Here is a 12,577-nt window from a genome sequence, read left to right on the forward strand (position 1 = left end):
ATGACTCCAAGACTTTTTACATGGGGGGAAGGAAGGATGGAGGAATTATCGATATTAATTGATATGCTGGGGGATATGTTCAGCGTGGTGGGTTTGCCAATGAGTAGAATTTCGGTTTTATTGCTGTTGAGTTTCAGGAAGTTTGAAGAGAACCATGATTTTATGTCAAGGAGACAGCTGGATAGGGAGACTGGAGGGAAGATAGCATCGGGTTGAGAGGAGATATAGATTTGGGTGTCATCTGCATAGAAGTGGAAATTTATCTTGTATTTGCGAAAGATATGGCCAAGTGGAAGAATGTAGATGATAAATAAGAGAGATCCAAGGACAGAGCCCTGGGGGACACCGGCAGAAACAGCAACAGGTTGAGAAGAAAAGGATTTTAATTGAACAGACTGAAATCGGCCAGTGAGACAGGAGGAGAACCAGGCGAGAGCAGTGTGAGTGATACCAAGGGAAGCTAACCGGTTAAGAAGGGTTGAGGGAGAGATGGTGTCGAAAGCTGCACTAAGATCAAGAAGGATGAGTAGAGAAAGAAAACCAGTCAGCTGCCATGAGAAGGTCATTCGTGATTTTAACAAGAGCTGTTTCTGTGCTGTGTCGAGGGCGAAAACCAGACTGGAACTGTTCAAAAAGGTTGTTATGATTGAGGTGGGAGATGAGCTGAGAAACAACAACTTTCTCAAGGATTTTAGAGATGAAAGGTAAATTAGAGATTGGTCGAAGGTTATTGAAGTTATTGGGATCAGGGCCAGGCTTTTTTAGGATAGGTGTGACAGAAGTTGTTTTGAATGCTGAGAGAACAGAACCAGTTGTGAGAGAAGAATAGATTATAGATGAGATTAAATGGAATAAGGAAGGGAGACAGGCTTTGACGAGAGAAGTGGGAAGAGGGTCAAGTCTGCAGGAGGAGGGTTTAGACTTGTGAATCAGGTCAGAAATTTCAGTGATGGAGGGAATCGAAAAAGCTGAAAGAGGATAAATGGGAGGCAGAGAGGAAAGATGGAGTTCTATTGGAAAGGAAGTAGATTGTTTGGTGTCCAGCTGTTGGTGGATAGTGGAGATTTTTTGATCGAAAAAAGACGAAATTGAATTACAGAAGTCGTCAGAGTAAAGGAAAGAAGGAAGTGAGTCTGGGGGGCGGGTAACATTGTTGAGAAGAGAAAAAAAGAGACCTAGGATTTGAGTTTGAACAGATTAGAGCAGAATAATAGGAGCTTTTAGTAGCGCTGATAGATTGTTTGTAGAAAAGGATGTGATTTTTATACATTTCTTCATGAACCGAGAGACCAGTTTTTTTGTAGAGGCACTCAAGTTGTCGTCCTTTTACTTTTAGTTGGCGAAGAGCAGGAGTGAACCATGGGGCTGAGTGGGAAAAGGAGACAGTACGGTGTTTTTCAGGAGCAGTTGAATTCAAAAGGTCAGAGAGGTAGTGGTTGTAATGGGAAACCAGGCCATCAGGAGACATGGGGTCATACGGCTGAGGAAGGTCCTGGATAGCAGCGGAGAAAGAATCAGTGTTAATGTCCTTGATGTTCCTGAAGGTGATAGTCCTAGCAGTGGAGATTTTGTCCATGGGTAGGTTTACAGTGAAGGAGATGAGTTTATGGTCAGAGAGGGGGAATAACTCTGCTCTCAAACCAGAGGGGGTCACCCCAGAGCAGCAGGCCAAGTCCAAAATGTGACCTTTACAGTGGGTGGGAAAGCTGATGTACTGTCGGAGATCAAAATTATCCAGGACGGAAAGGAAGTCTCTGGTCAGGGGGATATTTCCATTATCAATGTGAATGTTGAAATCTCCAAGAATTACGATATTGGGAGAGAGCAGGAATAGATGAGTGAGGAGGGCAGAAAAATCACCAATAAAGTCCTTGTTTGGTTTAGGAGGTCGGTAGACACTGAAGATGATGGTAGGGGTGGGGCCAGAGAGCTGGGAGGCGCTGTATTCAAATGACTGGAAGCATGGAGCAGACACTGGGAGGATCTTCAGCTGTTTGCGGTGAATCATCGCGAGACCCCCGCCCCTACAAGTGGAGCGAGGCTGCGAGATGTAAACAAAGTCGGAGGGAGTAGATTCGTTAAGATTAATAAAGTCATTAGGCTGCTGCCACGTTTCAGTCAGACAGAAAATGTCCAGGTTATGATTGCGGATGAGATCGTGGATGAGAAGACCTTTGCCCGTGAGCGAGCGGATATTTAGTAGGCCAAAGTTAATGGTGGAGTTAGCAAGCTTTGGTATGGGGTCAGCCGGGCTAGCGAGAGGGGTTAACAAGTTGCGATGTACAGCCTCGGAGTTACCAGAAATGGAGTTGCGTGAAGGGCGACGGGAAGTGGACCAGATGGATCGTATTGAGTGGGTGTCATCATGGATAAAGTTGCGCCGGGACCCACGATGGACATATTCGCTACGGGGTTTGAGAGCGATGTACGGGAACAAGAGGAGAGCCGCAGGTGGGGGGACCGCCAGGTGAGCGCGGAGCCGGAGAAGCTCAGATGACAGATACTGGATCAGTGCCGATGATGGATGAAGGAAAATGGAGATGACAGCCCAGGTGAGAACAAACCAGCCAAACAGTCTGCAGCTAGTAAGCATCTTAGCCGAGAGTAGATATATGGCAAGGTGAGGATGAGGTAGGTAGGGCGTTGTCCAGGTGGTACAGGGACCAAGAGGCCTCTGGTACACACAGTTAATTAAAGAAAAATACAGACATCCAGATAAGAGATTAAAAATAGATAAAAAAATAAAAACAGATAAAAATAAAATCAGGTAAAAACCGTCTAACTTAAAAGTGGATAGGAAAGACCAGAGAGCAGCGGCAGCCAAACATGCCAGCGTCCACTCAGCAGGTCAAGTTAATCAAAAAATAGCCGTCTTCTATTAACCGTCCCTCGGCATTCTTCAAATATCCACAAAATGCCAGTTCTTCCGACTTTGTCTTCTTTTAGGGATAATAAATGTCCTGCGCGCTGCCGTCTCCTCCTTGGGCCATTATTTCAGCTTTAGCTTCAAGAAAGTTTTGGTTGTAAACAACAAAGTGCGCATGTGCCACCGGCAACTTCAGCAGATGATACGGTGGCTGGTAAGGGTCACTGCGCCTACACCGCAGCCACGGTAATCCACTGAGATAATATATTTTTTAAAAAACAAGACGGTTTTTTAACAACTTTTTTTTTACCGGGATTTACCGGTACACCGGTTACTGTGACAACCCTAATGCTGAATCAATATTTATAAGCCCTGTGTTGGAATACTCACTGAGGATTTACATGCAAAAACGTACTGTATTTATTTTGTGTGGTGCAACTCAAACTCTGACTGCTAGGTGGCAGTAGTTTTTACCATCTTTTTTTCTGACAGAACAAGATCTCACAATAATTCTGTAAGCATCTGGCCTGAGTTTAACAAAACAGCAAACAGTGTCTATCGTATAAATCATATTGTCTCCTGTTTTGTGATATATATTGTACAGTATTACCAGATTCAATGCTCGCCCCTCTCATTTTCTCAACAGAGTGTTTGTTAACCTACAAAGGCTATCATTAAAACATAAAAAACGCATTAGATTGAGGAAAATACCTTCAGTCACTCCCTGTAACTTGTCCTTAACCTCATTCATCTTCTCCAGAGCTTTCAGGTTGGGTGCAGTGGTGCGGTGCAGAACCACTTCCAGAGAGGAGAGGGACTCCTTTAGCTTCTCCATGTAGGCTTCTATCTCCTCAGCTGTCTGCAGATTCTTCCAACATACATTTTTATTGATGCAAACGAAATAATTAAATAATTCCAGTGCTGAGGCTGAAGTCTCACCATCAGATCTTCATCCAACTCCGAGTAGTCAATAATAAGCTGTGCCTCTCTCTCATAGATGTCCATAGTGGCTAAAGTACTTTCGGAATCTGTGACCAGCTGCAAAAACCAGACAAATTAACCATCATTAAATGATTATTCTGTCTGGCGCTTCCCCCTGGTGGGGCGACTTACTTGGACCTCGCTGATTTCATTCAGGCTGCCCGACAGCAGAATCACTGGCAGGTCATGGATTTTGCAGGCCAGCAACAGGTTGTGTCTAGCCAAGCGTTTCTGCTCCAAGGCAGTCTCTGCAGACATCACCTCCCGCTGAAGTTTCACCACCGCTCTGACAGAAAGAGAAAATTGCGACTGATGAAAATGTTTAAAAGCATCCTGCTGTGGGAAGGTTTGGATCAGGTCAGTTACTAAGACGGGAGCCACATTTTTAAAGCTTACACAAAAAACTGGGTCTGAAAATGGAGTAATAGCTGGGTCCCATTGCAGGGATTTTGGGATGGGACATTGTTGGCTGGTATGGACTGGTATGTGATAACAATGAAACTCCGGGACTTGTTTTGCTTGTTGCAAGTAGTGATGTTTTGATGCCGCCGCTCTGCCCTAGCCATACGGCTCCATTGTCCTATGGACATACAACAAAGGTGGCCCATAAATGGCACAGTCCGGGTTAGCTGTATGGACTGGTTTTACAATCGGTACAGACTGTTTCTCCATTATCTGCTCCCTCTCCAGGACTTGCTCAGTCATAGTCAACTTTGTTTGTCATTTGGTTCTACAAACAGACACTAGAGGGTGCTACAAGCAAACCAAAACTGCACAGGACAGAGACATTGCTGGATGCTCTGTGTAGCCAGCTATGGAGTCAGTTAAATGTCAATAAGGTCTCGCAAGAACATGCACAATCATGAGAAGATAATTCAACATCCATGAGAGGATAAGATCCCGTCCACTAGCGCTAAAAACGCCCTCCGTGCATGTTTTAAACTATCCGCGAGAGCGAAAAAGCACCTTGTGCGTGTTTAGAAAGACCCGAGAGCAGATTTTATCCAGTCAAGCATGGACAATTGTTCCTGTCGCACGTAAGAAATTAAGGAGAAACTGCAGGGTCGCAGAGCGGAGATGGAGAAAGAATAAGTATAAATCATCAAACATATGAGCCACTTAAATCATATAATAACGCAGTGATAAATTCAAGAAATTCATACCTTTCCAAACTCATTCTAGACAACAAACACAATCCCAGAATACTTTTTTCTACCATAAACAACATTTTAAACCGTACACCACATATGTCAGAGTCAAGGCCCGCGGGCCGCATTTTTATGTGGCCCGCGAGATAAATATCAAAAATATATTAAAACTGGCCCGCTGGCCGATTTCACTGCAAAGACTTCAACTCCCATGATGCTTTGTGGCGTCAGGGCGGAGCCGGCGCGCCCTCTCCTTTGTGTTTTTTCAGCGCCTGCTGCCGGTGTCAGCAGCTCCGCTGTCTCGGACAAACTAAACACTCCTCTCACTCAGCGCCGAGTTTACTCAGCTGCTTTCTGACGTTGAAGCCCAGAAACCGAGATTCTAGCCGCTCAGTAATGTGTTCACGCCTGAAAGAGAAAGTTTTCCAACTAACGTCCAGACAGAGCTGATATAACTCCAGCGAGCAGCGACACGCTGAAACCAGCACAGCTCTGTGGTTGCTGTCGTTGTTATGTTTCCTCCCCGACACACAACAACGTGGTCAAGCTGCTCAGACATGTTCATCAGCACAAACCTATGTGAGCACCTGTTGTCATCTAATGTTGTCATTATTATGATGAAGATGAACAAAACAACAGGAGTCTCCTCCTCAGCTCAGATCAACCCCATGATGCAGGTATCTGGCTGGAACAGGTGAGCATCACAGTAAACCAGTGGAGCAAACTGAGCTTTAAATATGTTGGTTTTATGCTCTTTTTCTGCTCCAAAACATGAAAGTTAACAGGTGAGATGTTGCATTTTCATTTAAGATAAAATTACATTTTTATTTTGTTGTTGGCCCGTGAGAAAAGATTTAACCTACAGTAAACAGGAAGTGGAAAGGCTGCAGATAGATGAATAGAATAGAAAATCCCTTTATTGTTCCTCAGTGGGGAAAGCTAGACGTCACAGCAGCGATGACACTTATTACAGGAGAAAACAAGGTGAATAAAAATAAGAAAAATGAATAAACAAGAAAACATAAATCCTGAATAGATTTTAAAAATGCTGATTATACCTCAAGTAATGAATACCACTGATGCGTTTTATTTAAAACTGACTTGCTTGTGTGTAATTTGGTTATTCCACATTCAGTGTTAATGCAGAAATAAGTTTGTTTCCAAATTTAAAGGTTCAAAATTGCATAAATGTTGATAAAGAAAATGTGCAAATTTGCCGTCACTTTTTCAAAAAATATGAAGTTTGGCCCTCGACTCCATCCCAGAGTTTCATTTCGGCCCCCTGTGAGTTTGAGTTTGACACCCCTGCCGTACACCCATTTCACTTCAGAAAACCCCCTCAAATGCGCTGTGAGGAGTTTGCAGCCCTGTGTTTCCTGTGTTTATGTATTTAGTTATTCTCTTTTGTAAATAGTAGTGGAGTTTTGATAGTAATGTTTTCATTTGAAGTAACTCAAACAGAATGGACTGATTAGTATGAATTTGTTAGGAGTAGTTTATTTATGTTCTTTGTTTACTGATGTCTCCCCACCCTATTGTGTTGGCAGTGGTCTGATCAGCCACTATTTAAGTTGATCCTGTTGTGTCTGTAGGAAGTTATTTTTTGTACATGTCTGTAGTCAGATCCTGAGTTTGGGTTACTTTGTTTCTACATCCATTGTCATGTAATGTTAATTGCTGGCTGGAACCCTCTTTGGAGAAAAGAAAAAATAGTAATAAATTAACATGTCAAGAAAATCCTCCGTGCTCTGCTGGCTGGTTTATGCAAGTCCCTGACAAGTGGTGGCAGAGGTGGGATTTTGCTAGCCATGAGTACGTGTTGAATTAGTGAGACCCAGGGAAGAAACCATGCAGCGAGGCAGGGGCAGACGACCTGTGGAGCCTTTGGAGCCAGCTGGACTGGAAAAGCAGTCGGATGGTTCTGAAGATGAGGGGGCTGCTGGCCCTGCAGTTGTGGAAGCGGAAGGATCCCGGGAGCCAACGTTAACAGATCTTGTTGGGATACTTCAGGCACACATGAGCCAACAGACGGCCCAGAATCACATGTTGATGGAAGAGGCACGACGTCAGGATCGGAGGTTCCAGGAGCTTCAGCAACAATTTCGGCATCTGCAAGAGGAGCTACAGCCACACCCTCTCAGGAAATCTGATTCTGAGGAGCTGGAGCAAGGCGACGAGGAACAGGTGGCCGAGGGTCTCAAGACCATCAGCTCTCCAGGTCAGTGTCGTTCCTTCTCAGAGCCTAGACTGGAAAAGTTAACAGACACTGATGACATTGAACATTTCCTGATTACTTTTGAGAGGATTGCCGCATACTGTAATTGGCCGATGGCTGACTGGGTTTTCCACCTTGTACCACTACTCACTGGGAAAGCCAGGAGTGCTTATGTGCACATGGACATTGAGGAGGTACGTGATTACGAGTCTGTTAAGGGAGCTATTCTCAGGAAATATGATATCAACCCAGAGACTTATCGACAGAGATTCCGCTGGACAGAGGTTGAAGCGGGTGAGACTCCTAAAGAGCTATATGTCAGGCTAAAAGAGCTCTACGACAAATGGATCCACCCCCAAGGTAAAACTGTTAAAGACTTGGCGAAATGATTGTTTTAGAGCAGTTTCTTCATATGCTGTCCCCTGAGCTTCAGGTTTGGGTTCGGGAACATGACCTTCCATCTGCGTCCAAGGCTGCTTCATTAGCAGAGGTGTTTGTCGCAGCAAGACGAAAAGGACAACCCTGGAGTTACACTGCTTGGAAGACTTCCAAAGAGAAGGATAATCGGAGAACCCCATATGGACAACCTCAATTCCAATCAGAAATGGCTACGGCAGGTAAGGGTCCCTCGAGGGACCTTCGCCCAGATGGGGTGTTTCCTAAACAATATAAAGAACCTATCTGCTATTTGTGCGGACTGCCAGGTCATACTAAACCTATGTGCCCCAAGAACACTGCTAAAACCACTCAACTGTGTGTTGTTCCAGCAGAAGGAAAGGAAAACCTAAAGGGTGCTCTACCATTACAAGTTACCAAAGTGGAAGTAAATGGGAGGAGTGTGGAAGCTTTGATTGACACCGGTAGTGTTCAGACACTAGTGGAAAGAACCCTGGTCCCACATTCCCTTGTTAATGTGTTAGACACCATTCCTATCCAATGTGTGCACGGTGATAAGCGGAGGTATCCTACTGCCGACCTGTATATCAAAGTTCAAGGACAAGTTCATTTGCTGAGAGTTGGAGTGTTAAACAGCCTTCCTTTTCCAGTGGTGTTGGGTAGTGACTTACCAATCCTGTTTGACTTGATTCAGGCTCCATTGAACTGTGCTGTGGTTACACGCTCTCAGGTGAGGCAGAAGGAGGAGACACTTCTGCCTCTTAGTGCGCTGCCCTTCTTCGACGCTGAGCTGGATGTGCAGCCTGGGAAACTACGCAAGTCCCGTCAGCAGCGGAGGCGGGAGAAGTTTCTACATACTGCGAGGATGTCTAAGGAGGACCTGATAGAGGTACCACAGGGTTTCACAATGCCTTCAAGGATGGCCCAGATGCAGCAAGATGATCCTGAACTATCTGAACTCATTCACAGGGCCAGGGGAGATGAGAGTGGTGAGCACAAGGGCTGTGCTGAGTATGTTTTACAGGATGACATTTTGTATCGGCAACAAGCAGTACAGAGGCAGCTGGTGGTCCCACGAGAGGCACGAGAGATGGTGCTGGAATTGGGTCATGCTATTCCTTGGGCTGGCCACCTGGGGAAGCAGAAGACATGGGCCCGTATTAAACGCCATTTCTACTGGCCTGGTCTGAGGTCCGATGTTGCCCAATTTTGTAAAACATGTCCTGAGTGTCAACTAGCATCCAACCAATGCCCTCCAAAGGTACCATTGCAACCACTTCCTCTTATCAACACTCCTTTTGAGCGTCTGGGAATGGATATGGTGGGACCCCTTGAGAAGAGTAAGACGGGTTATCGCTATATGTTGGTAATTACAGACTATGCAACCAGATACCCTGAGGTATTTCCTCTAAAGACGATGAAAGCAAAAGCAGTGGCTCTTTCCTTGGTGCAGCTGTTCTCACGGGTGGGTTTCCCTCGTGAAATTGTGACTGATCAGGGCACTAACTTCATGTCTACTTTATTGCAGCAGGTGTACCAACTACTGGGGATCAAGGGGATCCGAACTACCCCTTATCATCCCCAGACTGATGGTTTAACCGAACGATTTAACCAGACTCTAAAACAAATGCTGCGGAAGTTCGTTGATGAAACTGGTTCTGACTGGGATCAATGGTTGCCTTACCTTCTCTTCGCCTACAGGGAGGTACCCCAAGCCTCAACAGGCTTCTCTCCTTTTGAACTTTTGTATGGGCATGAGGTGCGGGGACCTCTGGCTTTATTGAAAGAGACCTGGACTGGGGAGGAGAGAGGGGAGGGGCCTGTTAATGTGATCTCTTATGTTTTGCAGATGAGAGAGAGGTTACTGAAAATGACAACTTTAGCTCAGCAGCATCTGGCTGAAGCCCAAAGGTACCAGAAGCGTTGGTATGACAAGTCTGCACGGGACAGGGACTTTCTACCAGGGCAGAAGGTCCTAGTCATGTTGCCAACCCGTGAAAGTAAGCTTCTGGCTAAATGGCAGGGGCCGTATGAGGTGGTGAAACGGCTTGGGCCTACCACGTACGAGGTATGTGACCCTTGTAGGTCCCGTTCGAAGAGAGTGCTGCATGTGAATCTGCTTAAGGAATGGACACCCCGTTCTGTAACAGGAGCAGGTGTGATGTTGATCCGAGCAGTAGCAGAGGAGGAGGATGTCGATGACCAGTACATGCCCTCTCCATCCTCTACAGTTTGTAATCTTAGTCACCTGACCATGGAACAGCAAAACCAGATAAAAATGGTGTGTCACCCTCAAGTTTTTGCTGAGTATCCAGGGCGCACAGACATTCTTGAACACAACATTGTGTTAAAACGGGATGCAGTTGCTAAACGCATGAGCTATAGAATCCCTGAGCGTCTCCTGGGTTCCCTTAAGGCAGAAGTGGAACTGATGCAGTCCCTTGGTATTATTGAAGACTCCAAGAGTGAGTGGTGTAATCCTGTGGTTTTGGTCCCTAAGAAGGAGGGGGGAATACGCTTTTGCATTGACTTCAGGTATCTGAATTCGGTATCAAAGTTTGATGCCTACCCCACACCACGTATTGATGATGTGATTAACAGATTGGGAAAATCCATGTTCCTGAGTACCTTGACTTGTGTAAAGGTTATTGGCAAGTGCCACTTTCCCAGGAGTCAAGGGAATTCACTGCCTTCCGGACCCCATGGGGCCTGTTTCAGTTTGCAGTTTTGCCGTTTGGGTTGCATGGGGCACCTGCTACATTTCAGCGGCTGATGGATGAGGTTCTGAGAGGTTGTGAAGACTATGCATGTGCTTATTTAGATGACATTGTTATCTTCAGTAGGTCATGGGAGGATCACATGAAGCACCTACAATCCATTCTGAGTCGCCTCCGAGATGCTGGGCTCACGGTGAACCCCTCCAAATGCGTGTTGGCCCGCCGTGAGGTAGAGTACCTGGGGTTTCGAGTAGGTGATGGGGTTGTTAAGCCCCTAGTCACTAAAGTACAAGCTCTCGAGTCCTGTCAAACACCCAGAACCAAGAAGCAACTCAGGTCATTTCTGGGGATGGCAGGTTATTACCACCGATTTATTCCCCACTTTTCATCTAGGGCTGCTCTACTCACGGACATGACGGGATCAAAGTATCCCAATGTCATCCAGTGGACAGAGAAGGCCATGGCAGCGTATCGAGACATGCAACATGCTCTTGGTAAGGAGTCTGTCCTCAAATGTCCTGACTTTGATGAACCGTTTGTTTTGCAGACGGATGCCTCTGACAGAGGTATTGGTGCAGTCCTCCTCCAAGGTCGTGAGAATCTGCATCCAGTGGCTTTTATTAGCCGTAAGTTGTTCCCTAGGGAGGTGAAATATTCAACGGTGGAGAAGGAGGCCTTGGCCATTAAATGGGCCTTGGACTCTTTGAAGTTTTACCTGCTTGGCAGAGAATTCACCTTGCAGACGGACCATAAATCTCTGCAATGGCTGCATCGTATGAGGGACACAAACAGCCGTGTTACTCGGTGGGCCCTTGCACTGCAACCCTTTCGCTTTTTGGTACAGCATGTCCCAGGCAAGGCTAATATGACTGCTGATTATCTTTCCCGCTGGAGCGGGGTAGCTTCTTAAGGAGGGGGGACTGTGACAGCTGCCCTGCTGCCACACTTCAAGCAAATAACTGTTAATGTTTTATTTTGAACAAAGGTGTTTGTTTCCATGGATTGACTGTTTGGGTGACTGTATGAAGTGCACACATTCAGTTACTCATCGGTTTTAGTCTGTAGGGGTTTGTATGATTAATATGTTTTCTTTGAGTTGCCAGTGGCCTTGGAGTTGGAGTAGCTGTAGCAGATCAGTTGGCCTAATCAGCACCATTGGATCATACCAACTCAAGGGAGAAGATTCCTGTGTTTATGTATTTAGTTATTCTCTTTTGTAAATAGTAGTGGAGTTTTGATAGTAATGTTTTCATTTGAAGTAACTCAAACAGAATGGACTGATTAGTATGAATTTGTTAGGAGTAGTTTATTTATGTTCTTTGTTTACTGATGTCTCCCCACCCTATTGTGTTGGCAGTGGTCTGATCAGCCACTATTTAAGTTGATCCTGTTGTGTCTGTAGGAAGTTATTTTTTGTACATGTCTGTAGTCAGATCCTGAGTTTGGGTTACTTTGTTTCTACATCCATTGTCATGTAATGTTAATTGCTGGCTGGAACCCTCTTTGGAGAAAAGAAAAAATAGTAATAAATTAACATGTCAAGAAAATCCTCCGTGCTCTGCTGGCTGGTTTATGCAAGTCCCTGACAAGACACCATCAGAAGGAATATTTTATCCTCCCTAAGTAATAAAGTTTTAGATGAATCTGAATAAGTGTTTATACCAGAGGAAACACTGGACAGTTTTGTCATGGTAGAAGCTGAGACTCTTGATAAAGTTTTCTCCTCAGTGAGACCCACCACGTTTTCTGGACCCAATCCCAACTTCGTTTTTTAAACAATTCTATGGATCGTTTAGTGATGAGATTTTAACCCTGATGAATTGCTCCCTTCAGACGGTGGTCTTTCCTGCTGCCTTTAAAAGGGCATTGGTGAGGCCGCTGTTAAAAATGAAGCATTTTAGATTTTAATGATTTAAACAATTATCGACCGATATCTAACTTACCATTTTTAAGCAAAACTTTAGAAAAGTTGTTTTTAAATCAACTAAATGATTTTATAAACACTCATAATGTCCTAGAGAAATTTCAGTCTGGGTTTAGGGTGAACCACAGCACAGAGACAGCCCTTTTGAAGATTTTAAATGATTTTAGAGTAAATTATGATAAACGGAAGGTGACTGTGTTGGTTCTACTGGATCTTAGCACTGCCTTTGATACACTAGACCACACTATTCTTTTAACTCGTTTAAAACGGATCGGCCTCTCTGGTGCTGTTCACAGATGGTGCACATCCTACGTCACAGACAGGACTTTC

At 45.0% G+C, this 12,577-nt stretch overlaps 1 protein-coding gene across 4 annotated transcripts in view; it reads right to left on the minus strand.

The window, feature by feature from the left end:
* smc1b (structural maintenance of chromosomes 1B) overlaps positions 1–12,577 on the minus strand; it is a 218,780-nt gene that overhangs the window by 51,977 nt on the left and 154,226 nt on the right. For 3 of the 4 annotated variants that reach the window (XM_054732713.2, XM_070550220.1, XM_054732715.2), the window contains exons 18-20: positions 3,980–4,133; positions 3,806–3,904; positions 3,578–3,734 (exon numbers count right to left, since the gene is read on the minus strand). In XM_054732713.2, coding sequence (XP_054588688.1) covers positions 3,578–3,734; positions 3,806–3,904; positions 3,980–4,133 — 410 coding nt within the window. The remainder of the gene's footprint in view (positions 1–3,577; positions 3,735–3,805; positions 3,905–3,979; positions 4,134–12,577) is intronic. The other variant, XM_054732714.2, reaches the window with a different exon arrangement.

This window comes from Nothobranchius furzeri, chromosome 4, assembly GCF_043380555.1.
Source record: "Nothobranchius furzeri strain GRZ-AD chromosome 4, NfurGRZ-RIMD1, whole genome shotgun sequence".
Lineage (NCBI taxonomy): Eukaryota > Metazoa > Chordata > Actinopteri > Cyprinodontiformes > Nothobranchiidae > Nothobranchius > Nothobranchius furzeri.